This window comes from Acanthaster planci, linkage group LG14, assembly GCF_054643075.1.
Source record: "Acanthaster planci isolate LZ-2023a linkage group LG14, COTS_SCS, whole genome shotgun sequence".
Taxonomy (NCBI): Eukaryota; Metazoa; Echinodermata; class Asteroidea; order Valvatida; family Acanthasteridae; genus Acanthaster; species Acanthaster planci.
This window is the reverse complement of record NC_141790.1, coordinates 8,707,485-8,727,630: the sequence shown is the minus strand read 5'-3', so window position 1 is coordinate 8,727,630 and position 20,146 is coordinate 8,707,485. Positions and strand designations below refer to the sequence as shown.

Genomic DNA, 20,146 nt, shown 5'->3' with positions numbered 1-20,146 from the left:
ATACCAAGTAAGTGATGGTTATTTTGCACCTACGACATCAAAATTCATGTCTTTTTCAAACAAAAACACAATCATTAAAAATTGAAAGAAAAGACTTGACTATTGTAGTCCGATAACTCCCCAACATGCAGTCAAAATTATTTTGTGGGTAATGGAAGCCAAACTTTAATAGCTAAATAATCCAAATTCAGTGTGCATCTTTCAGGTTGCAAGTGACAAATTGATTGACAACAATACTCTGTGCCAGATTCTAGCCCAATGATGTGAGTGTGCAGTCCACACAGAGCCCTCTGTTGAGCAAAGCAAATCTATCCAAAGGCACCCTCACAATGGTGGGCAGAAAATGGTTTGCTGCCCTCTGTTGATTCAACTAATGCATGTAAAGGTTGCAGGCTCGTGGCTTTCGCTGTAGCAAGATGACTTGATTGAAAACAATATTCCAATTTCTACATACTATTATGGATCTGTAAACAGTACTAAAAGACAGTTTAACATTCTGCTACATTACATTGGATAAAAGCATGTGCTGAAATCCCTTTATTTCCAGTTGCAACAGTATGAAAGGACTGAGCAATTTCTTGCTGCCTGTGAAGCCAGTCTTTACAGGTACGTGTAGCTCCCAAGCTAATGCAGAGCCCCAAAAATACAGTACTCCAGGGTGGAGAGGAGGCAGTTGAAGCATGGTTGAAGGTAAAGTGGCTTGCCCAAGGACACAACACATGGCCTACAGCTAGACTCTGACCCTTTGATCATGAGTTAAAAGTAACTTAGAATTATTCCATCTGGTATGCTACTGCTGAAAGGAAAACCGTCCCGGTATATGTTGAAAATTCAAATTCCAACAGATTTCTCTATTCGTTCACCCAAACGCTGCTATCGAGTGTGTACATCATACGGTAGACCAGGAGAAGTCTCACAACTGCAGGCATTCACTGAAGCCAAAGATTAGTTACTGTTGTGAATGTCATGTTAACTTTCCGTTAACAAGAGGACAGAAGCTATGGGTATTTTCCATCCATGTCTGACACCGGGCCCCCCAAAATAACAAATTCACCAAAAAAAAAAAAAAGTAACAACAAAGACTGCTTTGTGCTTTCGGAACTTCCATTAGAGATATATGTATGCATGGCATGTTGATAAAATGAAAACATTAAGCTCTTGGACAAAATAATGGTAAAGCACACCGTTAGGACAAACACAATCATGACGAACCTCCTTGATCATGTCCTGTGTTATGCACGTATGAATATGAAATCGGCAGTGACACTTCCTTTCAGGAATAGAAATGTTTCTGCGCCAAACAAAAATACATGTATACATAGAAAGAGAAACAAGAAGTGGATTGTGGCAGGGAAATTATTAAATGAGACAAATGTCAAGTGAGGGTATCCTTACAGGATAGCTGTGATAGAATTGTTAGCACAAACCTCCAACTGCACCCTGCCTTATGTGTCTCACTTAATTCACATCCTTTTATAGTTTTTGTTTCACTTCTTCAAAGAGTGTTTCACTGGCTTTTTGGTTTTCACGCTGATGAGTACATGTATATTATTCATGAGCAAAATTGAGACACTCTGGGAAGAAAACAATGTTACAAAGTCTTTGTGCACAACAAGTTCTGCATGTTAAAAAAATTGTGTAGGCTTAAATTTGTTCTTTTTTTTCTGTGTTTCACCGTTGTGTAAACTTGTACTCAGCATTAGGCGAGAAATCAACCCTTTCTCAAACTTGTTTAAAAAACTTGAGTAAATTCTGGGTTTACTACTTGAACAGAAAGAATCCGGCATGCACTGATTCATGTTTCCCTGAATGACATCACGGCATAATGCAGGACCCTCAGTTATGCAGTAAAGCACGGACATTTTTTCAAAATGTAGACAGTGCACCCTTAAATTTACATTAAACCTAACAGAGGTGTCAAATAGTTTTCGTACAGTAAAATTCACTGCATCCGCACTTTCAGTTTCAAGATTGGGGAGGTGGGATTCCAGACTTGATCCTTGCCAAGCGAGCTGTGAATTACATAAATACACAGCAAGATTTACAAATTATGTCCACTTGGCCTAATGCAGCCAAACAGATTTTGCTCTCTGGAGAAAACTTTGCGAAGGATATCAAAGCTAAAAAATTCAAATCAATGACTGCTTTCTTTGAACAATCTATAACTTTCTCAAATTCAAAGGGACAAGCCTCCTTTTTTTTAACCAGGTAACTGAGAGAGATTCTTTTCATGTAGAAGCGAAGGACACACTTCATACGCATATGATATCCAACATATGCAAACCAGATGGTTTATATTTGTGTTATTATGGGAGTCCGCCTTTGAAAATAATCCTTTTTATTTCCACACATGTCTGAACTATCAAAATAAAGTTGGGCAGGAAGAAAGAGCACCGTTATGAATGCGTCGGGAGAAAAATTAGGGAGAATGGTAATAGCACATGTTCGCTATCCAGCAGGCAAATTTTGGTTTCTGTTTTGCTGGTTCTGTTGGGTTGCAAATGAAGGTACATGTAGATGCATTTGAGATTGCTTTTTAACAAGTCCCTTGGCATTTGGGGGCTCCATATATTTTCTTTAAAACTTGAAAGTCTGGCTTAATCTCAAACTCACTGCCATGCTATCCGTGAAGAAACGAAACATTTCAGATGATTCTTACATATGTATGGTTTCAACCACAGAACAGAGTTTTCAAAGATCTGTTTCAGCTTGATTATACTTCTCCTGTTCAGGGAAACCACATACACTGACTGGAAAAAAGTACACAAGTGTTGGCCTTCTTATTAATTAATTTAGCTGAAAAGTTTAAAATCTCCAACACGTGACAAGATTAAAAAACTAAAATTAAAACCTAAACTTTAGAATAAAGTGGAAGGACGACACAGAAAAACCAATGGCAAGTTGTCCACCAAAAATTGAACAGTCCTGAGTTATCAAAAGAAGTAAACAGTTGACAAATATTGGTTGAAACGTTCACAAGATTTGGCAAACTTCACAAATGTTTGCTTACTACTTTAAATGTGTATCACATGAATGCCAGGGGTCAGGTTTTAAATTAGATATTCCCAAATCACGACACATGCCGAAAGTATCAAACACGAGCCAGGAAGAAATGTGACGCCAGCGTTGATATGTACGTCAGACAACTTGTTTTGAGACCAGCGCACATTCTCTTTGTACTGTTCAGCTTACCAATCTTACACAGGAGCCCATACACACTGATGATGTTGCTTCAAGGGATAAGTGCACCCATACTCATACCGAAATCTACCTTTTGGGCCATTAATATGTGCAGCAGTGCGACAAGTGCGCTAATGTTGACACGTCGGCAAGCTGCCAATGAAATCATGATAAATACAAATGGTCCAAACCCACTCATCAGCCAAATCAGCATTTGATCTAGAGCAGGGAGGTACACGCAGGTATGTGTACATGCACACTTCTGTATACAACTGTACCAAGGGCTTAAAGGCAGTGTACATGATTTGCAAGATCTCGAAAGCGGGACTGTCAAATTATCTTGAAATGTCGTGCTGTAAAGTAAGTAAACACTAATGACAGTGTCAGGCAATCTGTAAAATCTTTCCGTCAGAAATGCTGTCATTTTTTGAGAAAAAGAGAAATTTTACGTCAGCCGTTCAGATGATCTCTGGAAAACATAATTCATCCAAATACCGTGCAACCGTTAACTGGCTCAACGAAAACGTGCTTGATGCATTGCGCTGTTGGAGGAATCTATATTAACGGGTAAGATGCAAACTGCCAACATGCCTTCGGTATGCCCAAACTCATTGTTAACTGATCAAACAGATACACACAAATTAACTTAAAGCCCCTCATGGAGAATTTGGATTGGTTTGAAATTACTGTAAAGTTTCTTTATGAAACATGAGGAGTTATACACAAGTCCCTGGGAAAGGTATCATACCGCAACTGCTTTGAATCCACCAGGAAAACAAATTATACACTCAGGGACCATCTTCCCCTACCACCCCCTTGCTATTCAGTCTCAGCTACTGCGATACTACGGTAAGGGAACATGTACTGTACCAATAACTCCTCGCTATTAACTTTCACCACCAGACGTGATACATGTACATATACGGTGCCTTTAATAAAAAAAAGTAATGCTCCGTGCAAATACTCTGCGCTGGGGGAATGAAGCCAGTGCTAAATTGAGCAGAAATTGGATTACCTCAGAGATAACCTACATAACAGCCTGGACATGTATTCCCTACATGCAGTAGATGTGTTCCCTTTGCCTGAGCCTTAATAAAGCCTTAATGGGTTGACCTTGAGGGACTGCGTGGAAAGAACGACATAATTTAATATATACAGCCCCAGCTGGTAAATAGGGGGGAAAAACATCATTTATGATGTAATTTTTCTTTCCCTCGTTAATGCTGTCCTCTTCCAGGGCCTGTGACCCCCTCCCCAAAAATACCGGTAACTGAATTGAAAGTGAAAGCTTCAAGAAATCAGGATGCCTTCGCAATTTTTAGATTGATTTGGTACCTCGGCTCCTTGATAGCATTCAAGGAATAATTTAAAAAAAAACAGTCAGCATCAAAAAGGGACAACTTCTGTCCTCTTCTCTATTGACAAACATCCAACTACAGTAGATACACGTATTATACCAGAAAATGCATTTTCATCAACATGCACTCGGAAACCCAAAAAAGATGTCGGCCAACACAATCTGGGCATATGCAAGTAATATACCTTTCTCGTTACGAACCAGTACAATGTCAGCAAAGGGCACAATGTTGACCAATGAATTTTTCCCATGTTACGCATTCATTCAATACATGCTTCCCTGGGGGGGGGGTGAGGGGAAGCAGTGGGGCACTGCAAGAGATCTTGAGTTGTGCAAGATGACATCTATACGGATTTCATGAAAAAATGGAACACTCGGGAAAAACAACACTGGCCCCCTGCAGGTTTGGAGGCAACGCAATAATCAAAATGGTGCCCTTGTCACACTGAAGTACAGCATCCAACCAGACTCAAGACACATACATCCTAAGTTCACGCAGACCCAATTTTGGCTCTCTCCACCTTTTAGAAGGCGGTACTGCCCAATGACGACATCCAAGGCTGTGCGAGCGACCACCGCAATGAAATATGACACCCGTAATGCGATACTGTCCATCACCATTCGATCCCATCTCCCCGAGTCAGTGAACTCATATTTTTTTCTCGGAAGGCGAGCTACCGCAGAGAAGCTGGTGCACAGCTCTTCCCCTTAGAGATGGCAGCTGGTGCTCAGCTCTTCCCCTTGGAGATGGTAAGCTTGGTCGCACAGATCCTGCAGTTCATCACCCGGTCATCCAAACACAATTAAAAAAAAAAAACAAGCCTGGCCAAGTCAAATATGAAATGTGTCAGATCTCCCGGCTTATTCTGTAAAGCACAATGTATACTGCAACACTTAATTTTTTTAACAATGCACTCGTCCCTCTTGTATAAAAAAGAAAGCGATAAGAATTTGTTTGTGCAGACTTCATCATCTTATACAAAGTTCGGGCACTGAATGAAATGGCAATTCAATAGGCTGAATGTTATGGGGAGAGCCCTGGGGGGAGAATTTTATGAGACAGAAAGAGAAGGGGGTATTTTCACCGGAAATTGAAGGGCTCCATTTGTGAGGGGGGGGGATGACTGTAACTACAGTAGGGACACACTTTCAGACTGAAACGGCAAGTCGCCTCCTGAGAGGTGGAGGTGAATAGCTTGTGAGAGAATGAAAACATCCTTTCTGAATGGCGAAATTGTCTGTGGTGATACCAGTGAGCAGTAAATGAATAAATTTTGGAAACAGGAAGGCAGAAATGTCAGTCAATATCCCTTTTTCCTCCTCTTTTTTGTTTTACAGGGGGGTGGGGAGATTTGTTTTGTTTTCTTTAGGAGGGCAATTTATGTTTTGGGGGTTTGGGGCTGTATATGGTCACATGCACCCAAAGAAGTTCAATAATATTAAATTATATTTTTTGTTGGTTTTTGTATGAAATATATTTCAAGTGGATGTTATTCAGTTCAGTTCAATTAACTTCAATTTTTTTTCAGGCGAAACAAAGCGTTCAACAAAAGTTAGGCACCCTCACTACAGCAATGACTTAAGTACAAAGTGATGCCTGCTGGGCACATCCATGTTTGTGGACAAATGTACCAGTATGGAAAACTCAAAATGTTGTACAGCCTTCTATGTCTGTGTTCGGAAATGATGCGTCAATAAAGCCGATATGCAAAAAACCTAAACGCAAAAATCTAAACGCAAATTCAGTAAATGAACGATTAGTTTTGCTCAGCGTTCACGTTAACAACACAAACGCGAATGTGCTGAACATAATTTTGCATGCCTTTTTTTCAATCGGATTTATCGGTACACCATGCGCACTGTATTCAAAGTACACAATTCAATATTCATTCTGTGCGATTTTGAATGTTCGACAGGCATGCACATGGATTCAAAACATCCACACCCAGGACGACGTCAAATTTTTCCTCACAGAGGATGAGAAATCTGCGCTCTAGTAATTTCATGTAGCTCTATGGGCAGGCTCTATTATGAGCAATGGCACTAGAGGGCATATCGTAACCTGTCCAGAACTTCAACATATTTTTTTCTTTGCTTGAGGGGGAAAAAAGATGCATAAGAAACATCTGCCGCTCAACAAAGATCCCTAATCCAGTTATTTTGGCAAAGCTCTTATCTCTTTCATTACCCGGAAGGAGATTCACCATTTGAACGGCTGCTTTCCAGCACTTCGTCTTTGCAAGGTACTGTACATGTACAAGGACAATTGAACTGGATGTACCAAAAAAAATAAATAAATACCACCTACGGGCAAAATCCTTTGCAAAAAAACATAAGAATTTATAGGGATCGTGTAGTTGTCTTTCTGGGACAAGTACGCACAGGGCCAAAAAAAGATGTGATGAATTGTGTTATATCCCTTACTGGTGCAGTATGCATTCACCAGCTGAACAGTGATTGCCACTAATTCTAAAAACCTAAAGCCACACGTACTGTATGTATTTTGCTGTGTCACAGTTCCCTTGCCAAGGGTTCCGCAATGCACGACCCTGCATTTCTGTGAAATACCGATAAATTAAAATATCAATCTAAAGGCACTGCTTGGATGCAAACATAACACCTAATTAAACTTTTCTCATCGAGGGCCTGGTGAAAAGTCCTGCTTCTCACAAAGATGGCTTCCGTGTTATAGTGAAAAAGGTCTTTGCAAGTAGAGATGAGTACCTGCCGTGGTTTGGTCAGTGATCAAGTAAATTATCCTTGTTCTTGCTTATGCTCCATTTAATCACGTTATACACACCCATGTTGGTGCTCCTTACATGTACAATGTACATGTTCCTTTGTTTTCGTTTGATTTAGAAAAATCTTTGAAAATACTCCTTTTTCTTGAACTGTGAACACCATTCCAAGCTGGAGATTTGATGATTTCCAGGAATGTTTCTCCTCATGAGGCGACGGAAAACCCTAACCCCAACATGCCTCTAAACCTGTTTTCCAGAAAGAGGGTTACATGTACATGTACCTTGCATGGACCCTGCTTAGTCCACACACAGGGTTCTCACAACATGCACTATGAGGACCTCTTCTGTCCATGAGTCCAAACTACATGTATATTTTTACAGGTACAAGAACAAGCACCAAAAGGCCCACGATATGAATCTTACTTGTTAACAGATTTTGTTTGATGGTCAACTCCGGTACGTGCATTGTATTAAAGCAAGCAGGTTTTTTTGGGGGGGGCTCCAAAATTTACTATGCTCCTGACAAATGAGGGTGCTGTTTAATACTATGATGACATTTCAGGAAGACACTGTTCATTGGGGAAGGGAAGGGCGTTGTTGTTCAAAGTGTGAAACCAAAATCTGCAGGCTAAAAATACATGTAAAAAATTCATGGTACAATCGCTAGCCTAAATGTAACAGCAAATTTCCAAAGAAAAGAATGTTTCAGTCCACAAAATATCTAAATGTCTGGCAACTTTTAGTGCTGAAGTAGTTGCAGTGTTTATGGTTTCTTTCTACAACGGCATCATACATTTTCTGACAAGTACAGTATACGACTTTGTGTTACCGCAGCAATATTAATAGGCACTGAAATACCCGTCTAGATGGCAAAATAAAAAGCAAAACCAGGTTAAATGGGAAACAAAGGTTCATTTAGCGGTAGAAGGAATACAGTGAAAAATGTGCAGGATGTGGACATGTACCGGTACAGGGGGCCTCTGAGAAAAATGTGCTGGTCCTTAATACCTGTACAAGATATTTACTCCGTATGACGTGTGCACATCACCTCATTGGCTCAACAACCAAACACAGGCGAGAGACAAATAAACCATTAACCGAACTGCCTTCACGTGTACATCATGGCCTTTTTATAGATACATACACGTATGTATGCACATTGGGCATATTGCTACAACCCATCATAGCCAAAGTGTTGTAACTGCACGTGCAGATTGAGTTCCCCAGCAATTGCGATTTCGGCGGTGGAGCAAGAATCCAAACCAATTAAGCCCAGCACCACACGTTGGGGGTCCGGCTCTGCGTAACACTGCAGCGCACCAGCACCGAGATCAACGGCAACCCAAGAGGAGTGTTCAAAGAAAAAAAGAAAGAAGGGAGAAAAAAACGAGATAGACAGGCAACTGAGGAGTAAATTTGGCGTAGTTGTCACTGCTGTCGAGTCCCATCTGAATCGCAGACAGATGGCCGGTCACTGGACCATCAGAACCAATTATGGAGGCTGACAAACTGACAGGTGCCGGTAAATGTAATTCATTCCAAAGTCCTAGACAGACACAGCTGGACAGAAGTCATTCACAGGGATGATGCCTTCTGTATGTTATCGCTCTCACACATGGACGGGTCACTATTGGGGACCCTAGTCTCCCCCCACTCCAAAAAGGATTCTTCCTATTCTCAAGTGGGTCATCTTGAACTGAGCGCAAGGTTAACTTTTCATTTGGGGAACCTGAGAGTAAAAGTGAAATCAATAACATAAACACTCATTACAAACTAGGGTTAATTATATGCCGATTAACAATTCAAATCTTGTACCTACAGCGTGTAAATGTTTCGAGCCACATTTTAAAAAAGGAGTAAAACTGAAGCATGGAACTCAAAGAGGTCCATACCCCATTAAGAGATTATACTGCCTAGAGTACGTGTAAGACTGATTCGGGAAACAAGATCAAAATTGGCTCCCCATAAATAAGGTCTGTTCCATTACAAAAAAATGAGTCCAAGAGTTTACTTTAACTGGAAAAAAAGGAGTAGGCGGGGCTTCCAAGTGAGAGGGTAGATGCGGGAGGGGAAGGCTGAAATTGATTCTTCCTTGGAAAAAATTATTTTTGAGGACTTCCTCGGACTTCAGCAGCCATTTTGTACTTGTTAAAAGTAATATAATTGTTTCCAAACAATATTTGTATTTGATAACTTTCATTTCATTGTTTGTTTTGTTTGTTTATTTTTTGCTGTTTCTTTTTCTAAATGTATAATTATTGTTATTGTTTCTAAATATCTCAGTTGGTGGTTTGTCTTGTTTTGTCTGGTCTGGCACATGTGCCACAAGCTTTGGCCTTGAGGATGATTCCCGCACTGTGGAAATAAATGTATTGATTGAAGGTGTGGCACTTTTCTACACCTTTTTAAAAGGAGAAACGACAAAGCACTAGGTCTTGAATGTGTGGCACATTATACATGTACACTGTACATGTAAAGTGCAGTGCAGTACAGAGGTATTTTGAAAAATAAACTTCCAAGTCAAACAGCCACTAGTTTTGTTCTTCGGGGTTTAGAATTCTGGCTCAACTTTATTAAGAATAATACCACAATGTTATGAACATGATTGAAAAGTCAATACAAATTGGATAAATATGGTCAATACATTTAAAAGTGCAATTATTCAGACAAATTTGTATCCACCTGTTTGTGCTTGGCTTCTCTGAAGGCCGGTTCGTGCTACAGGCGAACGAAATGGCAAAGCAAATTTGACATCGCAAAAGAACTTGCAGCAAACTTTCACTCGAGTTGAAATGTGTTGAACATTTGTGAATTTGCAGCGCAAAACATTTGATCTTGCATCACAAATTCACATTTGTGTTCACTTTGCACACCAATATGAACCAGCCTTTGCTCACAAAAAAATTGGAAAAGGGAAAAATAAACTGCCCAACCACTGTGAACTACGGAGGTACAAGTACATGTACATGTACCCGGTACGTACGGGTGTACATGTATAAAGCAATGAGTGTGTCTAGCACTTAGAATGTGTACATGAATCTATGTACTCGTAGCTATGGCATATTGTCAAAAGGAAAATGGTTGATGTTAGGATAGAAACTGATTTATACAATCATCGTTGACCGTGCAGTTGCAAACTTCATTACTCATCATTTTTAATACATGTACATGCACCTCTACCAGTTCTAACATTTCACTTGTCACCTTCAAAATACATGTATTTACGTGTGCATGTATAACACCGGTACCGCGAGCAAAAAATTGAACAAGCAAGCTGAGGTGGCCTAAGCTAGGAGGCTGTCCATACCGGGGCCCCAGCTCCGCAATTAATTGTGCACGGCCATTTTCAATTCCAGTTTCTCTTGTTTGTTTTTCATCTACAGAGCGTCCACTACCCGTGCACTCAACCCAAATGGTACCACCAGTGTGAAGCAGTAGAAAACAACCTGTGCATATTTTCAATTCAATAATTTCATCAATGCCAACCTATAAATGGGGCCCTAAATTTAGTACCCAATTAAATTCGAGACGGATACCAGTGCAATGTTAACACGCTTTACACATACATGTAAGACACACCATGTTCAGATTGACATTTGCGTGAGGGGCGGTGAACTTTAATTGGGCACCAAATCTGGGGCAAGCTTGTGTGCGTGTTTAAAAAAGGGTGTCCGCTGACACATATTTTCCCCTGTAATTTACAGCATGCCACACAGAAGAGTTTCCAGTGTTGTGCAGCTTTTTCACGAAGTGAAGTCTCTCGGACCTAATTACATGTACAATGTACATGTAGCTTGATTTGGTATTCTTTTAATAATTCACAATGAAGACCTTGAAACTTCTGTAAAATGCGTCTCAGAAAATGAGAGATTGACATCATATATTGTCATTTCCTGCAATTGTGTTTTGATGTTGGGTCAGGTTCATCAGTGTTTCAAATCGAATACAGTTTTGAGGATACAGTCATGACCCTTAATGCTGTAAAATTCCTGTTTCCTCCAAATTAATAGGCTGTCAGTATGTTGGGCGCGTTAGCTCAAATCTTGTTCATCTGACTGCATGATTTGTCAATAATTCTGCAGTCAGCCAATCAACTCTCCTTTCTACTTCACGGTTGTGGAAGATTGTTTCGAAAAAAGGAAGTGAAGTCAGATATTTTATACAGGGTCAACTGATAGCGCGGTGCGATTGTGCTGATCAACCGATAATGCCCAATGTGTAAAATCGAACACAACATGTGTAGTATTCAACTGCTACTTTACAGCACGTCTGTCACCATAATGGTACATGAACCTCTTCTATCTTTGAAATTGGTCAGAACTTCTTTTTCTCCCCCAACATGTGCATGCAGATTCAGTTTGTGTATTTGTTTATAGAATATTTGCACAGAATACCAGGATGCTTTGTATATGCCTGTACTACCGGTACATACGGTACATGTAGGGGAATACCGGGCACCGGTATATGCAAACCATGCACAGACTACTCCGTGAAGATGCCATTACAACCGAGGCAGTACTCACACAAGCATTTTCGAACCTCATGCTTGCATATTTTGCAAAATCAGAGCATCCTATTGGTCTAAGAAGTACTGGTACACATCCACATCTAACACCTGCTGATGAGCGTGGTGCGACCGCACTGATGGCTTCTTATTCTTGTCTCCAAACTAGTCTTTCAGTAACATTTTACCCTGCTTTTATATGGCTTGCAAGTTTTGGAAGATTTTACAATTTGTCCAACATTTAATCGCTTTCTGATATCCACAAAGCTGCTAAGACTTCGACTTCCCCCTCAAAGAACAGATTGACCTGAGTTCAAACTTGATTTCAGATTCTGATCACCTGTACTCAAATCTTGAAATCAAACTTGGAGCACCTAGTGGACTTGAGACTGAAGGACCTATAGGCCATGTCTGAAGAACCTACAGGCCCTGTCTGAAGCACCAATAGGCCCTGACTGAAGGACTTGGCAACAGATGGAAATGACAAGGTCGCTTCTGGAAGCTGCAAGCTGTCGGCATCATCCATCACCCATATGTACTTGTTAGTTCTGGCAAGTGCATTTGGATATAGCCAAGTACCAGTAAAGAGGGATCATTGCCGGGGCGGTATGAACATAAAGAGCACACAGAGATATGGAGATTGCATCCCTGCTCTTCCAGTTGTAAATCACGAGCCTCAGCCAACAGAATGAGGTAAAATGCCTTGCCCTGGGACACAAACCACGGCCTGCAGCAGGATTCAAACCACCTGAACCACAACCCACAAACCACCATGGCCATAACCCACAGGAAACTGCTGGATTCGAACCTCTGACCCTCCAATTACAAATCAAGGGCCAAAGCACAGAGATCCCATCTTTAAACTTGGAAAAGTGCGAGGCAGCTCAACACGTCTACATATCGGTACACATAATTAATGTGACATTTCATGTGTCATCGCGACATGGGTATTTTGCCAAATATTTCCTATGCAATCATGCCGGTGCCAAATTGGATTACGACCTGATGAAACTGTACGAATGACAGAAGGAAAGAACAAATTAGTGAGCAGATCCTCCTCTGCCTCACAACTAACAACTCTGGCCACGACTCTAGTCAGAATGTTTCCAACACGCACACTTGTGTCTTCAGGAATGCGAAACTTTGAACTTTCTGAAGTGTTCACATTCAAGTATATGAAATTATGAAATTACTCGTGTTCGTTTTTCAACTCACCTGAAAAGAGCTGGTTTGCTTCATCAGAAATCCCTCCTTGATGCATGCCTGTAGAATGAAAAACAAAGAAACCGAAAATAAAATGCGGTTATCGCTACATCCATGCACAGACAAGATCTTAATTAATAACCAACACTGACCTGTGCAGAGCAGTTACCATATAGCCTAGGAAGAGAAAATGCTTTTCTGTAAACCTGCATCAAAACATCCTCACTTAGTCTCATCTCATCTCAATTTTTGGAGTAAGAGCTTCTGCTCTGATGCAGGTTTTAAAGAGTCTTCCTGTTACACGTACCGCATGCATAATGACTCCATCTGATCCAGGATGTAAACAGGAATATTAAAGATGGCTCCTCAGAAACAAATATATGTACATGTATGTGGCTGAGTAACCATACCGGTACGAGGAAGGCAAATTTTGACATGCAACAACTCAAACTAAACAGAGACCAGATCTCGTATTGTACAGGTAATGTACACAGATCTCATGTTACGATACACAGGCAGACGACTCCCTAAAAGCTCATGACACTGCATGATATTCCAGCGGTTCCATGCCACCTCCACGCTGCTGCCATCCTTTTTGACTTGATAGCCTTGTCAAGGTCTCAATTTTCTTAAAAGTCACCAAACCACTCGTGCAGTGTATCACATCAAATTTTCTGGAAGTCTGCAACTGGTTAAATTACACCACCATCGGACTGTTTTAATTCAATGCATGTACATGTATGAAAAGAAACACAGGTAACACAGACCAAGGCATAGAGTTACATTGTAGGACCTGGCTCTCGGCACAAACAATGGCAAAAGAGAGATTCCAATCTTCAAGCGCTGTACATGTATGTTAACACTACATGTATGGACTCGTGTGCCCATTTTCAGCATGAAAATACACGTGAGTATACATGTATAACATTGCACTACCTTGAAAGAGAGGCTTGTGAGGACAGTGATGTGCTAGCTTCATTGAGATACAAAGACAGTGTTCAGCAATTCTACACATTGTTTGCAAAACACTTCCTCTTCGACAGAAATATCAAGTCTCTTCTTTCCTTAAAGTCGGGCCATCAGGCTTTTGTAATACAATCGAGCACTGTAAATGTTACAAATTTTCCCAGCCCAGGACTAAAGAAAGTTTATAAAAGCTTTCCATTTGTAAATTAAACCCTTACATTTCTAGGCTTGGCTTGTGATATAACTAGGAACTCTTTGCCTTGCAAAAATTTCTACCCAAAAATGTCCTTACTCAGGTAGAGTTAAATGTTAGTTCAAAATGATTTTGTGAGAATCTTTTGTGCTGGGAATGTAAGTCTATTTAATTACAATGTGCACGTTACTTTGAGTTTCCACAAAATGCAAAATTTTGACCTGAAATCCCATGGCCTGCCCCATATGTATGAGTCAGCATGCTGCCCCTGGCCCCTTACACTGTACACAGAAAATGAAAGAAGTTCTTTGGCCCTGTTTGAAAAAACCAAGACCAGCCAGTCAAACTTTCCCTCCCTGCATTCCCACTTCAACTCACTGAAGGCTCAGGCATCCCAGAATCCCGCCGCAGCAACGTGTAGCTCATGTCGCTCCAGTACGGCACGACGTGGTACAGCATTTTGTTTGTCTCCGTGTCTCCACACAACCTTTGCTTCCTCGGCAAATGACACACTACCACTCCAGTGCTGCAGTGAGGGCCCTGTGAATGTCGAAGCACTCTGTAGCTGAACCCCCGTAATGAGAATGATCAATAGTCCATGTTGCGATAAACAGATTAGCTTTAATTGTGTGGTCGTTACAGCCACCTGTTTCAGTTCACTGGACTTGTTATCAGATTCCAGCCCCTACGCACAAACTAAAGAAGTCCTTCTGTATTAAATAGACAGCACCATCAAAGGCTTTCTCAGTGACAGCTCTTTGTAAATACCCACATCCATTATGAATCCACATATACCATTATATATGAGTTTCACACAATGTCTGAAGGGCAAACTCGCGCACATGTACACAAAGGGATAGTAAGGAGCAGCATTCTCCTTCAAAATGGCCGTACTCCCCGCCCACAGATGATGCGGTCCTGAATGCCAACTGCAATACCCGAACGCAAATTTCAAACTTGTACCGATACCGGCAGACAGGACAATATCCATAAAAAAATGGCACAGTGGAACCCACCTGCCACAATGAAGTCTACTTCTAATAACTCGGTGCAGCAAAGTTATTGTTCCACTCTCATTCGGTGTCACCAAGCATTCTCAAAACCATTCTGAGGGAGTTCATTGTAAATGTGAAGACCTACAGGTAGGAACACACGTGCTTTGTTTTCCTCAACTTTTTTTGCTGTTTACCTCCTCACCGGACATCCTGTTGAACGTCACATTTCGTTGCTCAATTCAGAGTCTTGTCAAAACAATTTTCACGTCATCATCTGAAGAATAAATCCAGAAAAGCAGTGACGGAACCTCAGAGGCTTACCCAAAAGAGTTTTTTCTTTTGAGTGAAAGTGTTTTGTTATCAGGGCTCAACTGTACAAGCATAAACAACCTCTCCAATTCTCAAGAGCTAGTGGCACTTGGCGTCTGCATGTCGATCTTCCATTTCCGACAGGACCAAATCATTTCTGCTCCTCCCAAGAGGAGCTGACGGCAATTTCAGTGCAAGAACTCCATGCCAATTTGGGAGGGATGAAATTTGGGCTCAAAGTATTTCTTTGGCTAAGCATCAACCATCCCACAGGGGTTCTGGGAAGCCACCAACAGATGACGAGAACATTTTACTGAGCTCCACTTGAAGATTTTTTTCGACAACGTGAAAGAAGGTTGATGCTCAGTGTTTGATGTCTTTCACTTCAGAGGATCTCCTCGGGGGGGGAACAATAGAACATCTCACAGCAGCATCTACATGTACATGACGTCAGATTGGACGCGAATCAAAATCTCAGGAGAAAACCACTAGTAGATACTCACTACTAGTGGACTTCGAAAGTCAAAGGTAATCTGCCATTTTTAGGGGCTCCCTATCATTTCATATGATGTTTTCTCACTGACCAGAACTAACACTTGGAACACTTTTTTTCACTGGCACTCTCTTCTCTGCAAGGAAGTGGTGCATGCGATGAAGGAAAACCACAAAAACTACAGACCGAACAAACTAGGAAGCCACACTGTTGATTTATCGGTGGTTGCCATGTAACCACATGCAGAAAACTCACAAATCCTCGGTCACGTAACATCATCGCTGATCCGTTCCAACACTGCACCGGACAAACACAAGCACAAACACAAGCCCAACAAAAACTTGACTTTGAAATCACGTTGTCTATATCAACACGACTGCAGGAACCACCAGGGATGGAAAATATCTCTGTGATGTATTTCAATGGACTCTGGAAAGCATCAAAACGTGAGTGCATATATAAATTTCGAGAAGCTGCAGTCTTGCATTTTCATGAAGACAAGCTCCTGTGGAAATCTGGCTGATTTCTGGATAATTACACTTCAGATCATACCTGATGAACTGTTGGGTTGCTTTTTTTTTTAAACAGGAAACAACATTCAAATGTTTAAAAACAAATCCCCGGACACAATTTGTCACTACTGGATGGAGGCAGAACGTTTTTTTTTAAAAAATATTTCATAAGCATCCAGGTGCTTCTCGTACAATTAATCCCAATGAATCATGTTATCCAAAACAGTTTCTGAGAAAAAAAAAATGGTCCGTTAAACTCGTGCACAATGTCTAGTATGTGTGCACAATGCACTTCATCAGTGTGCTGCAGATCGGCGTGTGGTTTTGTCCACTGGCCCTCGGGGGAATCCGGAAAGGCTTAGCGCTGGGGAATTGTTAAACATCACAAGTGCAATCTCGAGTGTTGTCCAACTGCGTACTGAGAAGCTCCATAAATCTCCCTTCAACAACTAGGGCTCTCCTACTGCGGTGGCCTGACAAGACTGCTGTGTCGTCTGCATCTGGCTCTCCCCACTCTTTTTTTTTTTATTAGGTTGTTGAAAATCCTGCTGGCACTGGAGCAGTGGCTCATGACTCTGGGACGGATGGCAGGGCCTCCGACAATCAAGCACCCTTTATAACGTCCTCTTGTGGCAAGTGAGCACGGTTCACTTGCTCTGAACCCGATAAACAAAAAGCGGCGATAATGCATTTGGTGTCCTTGCCACAGCATCGGTGACGCTGGAGAAGTGAGATGATGCACGCAAGAGTCTGAAATACCTGACAACGGCGGGGAGAGAAAAAAAAAAGAAAAGAAAAGAAACACACAGAAAAAAAAGATGCCAGCAGACCGCACAGGTGTGGGAAGCTGATTCAGTTGGATGGTCCAATCTGAAAGGTTAGGAGAATTGGGAAGCAGCTCCATTACAGATGACTTTTTTTTCTTTCTTCAAGGAGAGACGGAGATACGATCATGACACGGGAGACCGATTGCAAGGGTCAGGGAAGAGAGAGGAGGCAGATTTCTTGCTCTATTATCTCAGTATCGCTATGTCCCAAGGCTGTAAAAACAAGACGGGAGCTGGAGGAGGCAGAGGAGGAACTGAGCGAGGAAAGTTCCAAGACTCTATTCCCCTCAAGTTGCCAGGGTTGTACCCGATGGGGCCAAAGCTAATTTAGCCGTCTCCACTTTCCTCTATTTGTCCTTAAAATGAGAACCTCTTCTTTCAGTCCCCCAGACATTAACCAAGTCCAACCCCGTAGCCCACGAGTCACCTACTGCCAGAACTCTCGCTTCAATATGCCTCGTCAAAATCCTGCAGCCATTCACCAGTGTTTATTACCCTCCTAGTCGGACAGTAAACAAGTCACAGAGAGGCCCCTTTAGCTACGAAAAAAAGAAAGGCCATGATGATCTTTTTCCGCATCTAGTTTCCGGCCCATGTCTGGACGAGGGAACGTGTTTGCACTCAGGCTGAGGTGGGTAAAAGCCTGCCAATCAAGTTGAGCGGAAGTCCTGGTATAATGAACAGCCAATTAATACCTGGTCCACTTAAGTCATCGCTGGGTGCTGGCGGTAACCTCATCAACATGTATAATTGCGGTTTGCCACCAGATCTCTCACGGTGAACGAGGAACAAGGATGCCACAAGGGCTGACACAGCGGATGGCTAGTCAGTGTGAAACTGTTGTCGTAACATCTTGATTGATCCAAGCCCGACTAAGATCCGACGATTGGTAACGGTGTCATCCAACACCATCCACATCCCCTGCCCCCCCAATAACCGGCCAATTATCTGGCCTCATTAACGGGCTGATCCGTGTATCAGTCTGCAGGTGCCGATCTACACATAAATATTTATGGCTGCGACCAAGAGCTACATGTACGGTACATGTACCTGACCTGCCCCAGTAACTCTGCGTCAGGTCTGATGTTCTACAAAGCTGCATGTAGTGCATGGACCGTAAATGCTTACCGTACATGTACCAGTACATCCCACAATGAGAAAAGAAAGTCCAAAAAACGCTTCAAATGATCTCATCAATTATCAGTGACAGTGCAACTACTCTAGCAACTTGAGAAATTTGCCCATTTCCAAACAGTTACTGGAGTTACTGACAATTTTTCCAGCAAGTTTTATGTGCTCTGCATTGCAACCTCTACTTTTAGTTCATGCATTATGGAAACAGCTCAGTGTTTTAGATGTCAGCTTTAAGATCCATGACACTGAGACAGTATAATGTGGTTTGGTGATTTTGTCTTAATTTTGCCTTACTATTACCACTTACTGTACATACTTCCTTAAACACACAATTTACAAATATGGGCAATTCCATGGTTACTCATGTTACGTTTTTATGAACTTTTGAATTTCTTTGGGCTGTAATTATTTTCCTGTAAATGTTCAGTTATTGTTAACTCCATAGTATCTAGGGCATACCTAGGCCTACCTAATAAACAAAGATAATATAAAAAGCATTAAGCATGATAAATAAGGTACAAAAAATCGGTTACTCACTTTTCATTTTTGGACAAACATAAAAAGCCAACAAGCTTTAATCAAAAAGTCTCCTAATACCAACAAGCTTTTAAAAGTTCTTTTGACTGAATTAAGAACCTTGCCATGGGGCCCAAATAATGAAAGTAATACGACTCTTTTGGAGTGTTTGGTTTTCTAGAAATTCACCAGACATCTGGTTACTCACGTTACGGTTACTCACGTTACAAAGTGCAAAACACATAGCAGGCATAAACTAACAAATTAACCGTACAAATTTTGACCTACTTATGTAGAGGTATCATTAACAAAATATCTGTTTATTAAATTTTTGTACAAGCAAAATAACTTTCAAGCATGTTCTTATCCCCAGAACCGCTACGTTCGTGGGAGAGGGGTGGACATTGGACCCCACAGTTCTGGGGTAGCATTATAGATCTCAACCATCTTAAAGGCTTAGAGGGATAAGAGATCAACAGTTTGCATAGGTCATTTATCCATACGGAAAGTAAATGTAGATCTTAATGTAGTCAAAGGTTCTGGGCATGATGGAACTAAAACTTCACAGAAAACTTGAAGTGGCCTCGGTTGTTCAGAACTGCAGGTGCATTAAGTTTTAATACCAGCTCTCCTCGATGATAGAAGATCTTATCTCTAGGTGATGGCCACTTGCAGTTGCAGTTTCCGGCTGGATGCATCACCGATACCTGGTATTACCACGGTCAACCACTTCTCCTGGATATAGCACCCCATGTACATGTCGCACTCTCTAAAACAGTAATTAAAAGACAAAGGCCAGTCCTTGTTGATTTATTTCTGCCTGGCCTTTAACACACGGAACAACCGATACTGAACATCTTCATAAAGCCCAAGTATAACTTGCCCACCCCAGTGTATATTGTATGTTGTACAAATATGTACAATGTATGTACAAATATAGGCCTACAGGCAAATAATCTGATGTACCCAGTACATGTGTAAATTTACTTTAAAAAATACAAGACAGAAATCTTTCTGCATGTACTTGGTCAGTAATAAATGGTTTATGAAAGCAATTTCACTGAAACATATACACATACATGTACATGTATGTAGGATTTATAAACATGATAAAGAAGGAAGATAAGTACTCACGACATCTGCCAAAATTGGTAACACAAGTCTCCGAAGATGGTCAACAGCATGTGCTTTTCTTCCATGTGCTCATTTCAGACAG

General features: G+C 41.3%; 1 protein-coding gene across 7 annotated transcripts in view; it reads right to left on the bottom strand.

Annotated features, from left to right (window-relative positions):
• Window positions 1–20,146, bottom strand: part of LOC110980790 (diacylglycerol kinase delta-like) — a 137,816-nt gene that overhangs the window by 59,036 nt on the left and 58,634 nt on the right. For 6 of the 7 annotated variants that reach the window (XM_022237752.2, XM_022237753.2, XM_022237751.2 and 3 more), the window contains exon 2: window positions 12,998–13,045. In XM_022237752.2, coding sequence (XP_022093444.2) covers window positions 12,998–13,045 — 48 coding nt within the window. Of the gene's footprint in view, window positions 1–12,997; window positions 13,046–14,522; window positions 17,914–20,146 lie in introns of those variants that run through there. The other variant, XM_022237756.2, reaches the window with a different exon arrangement.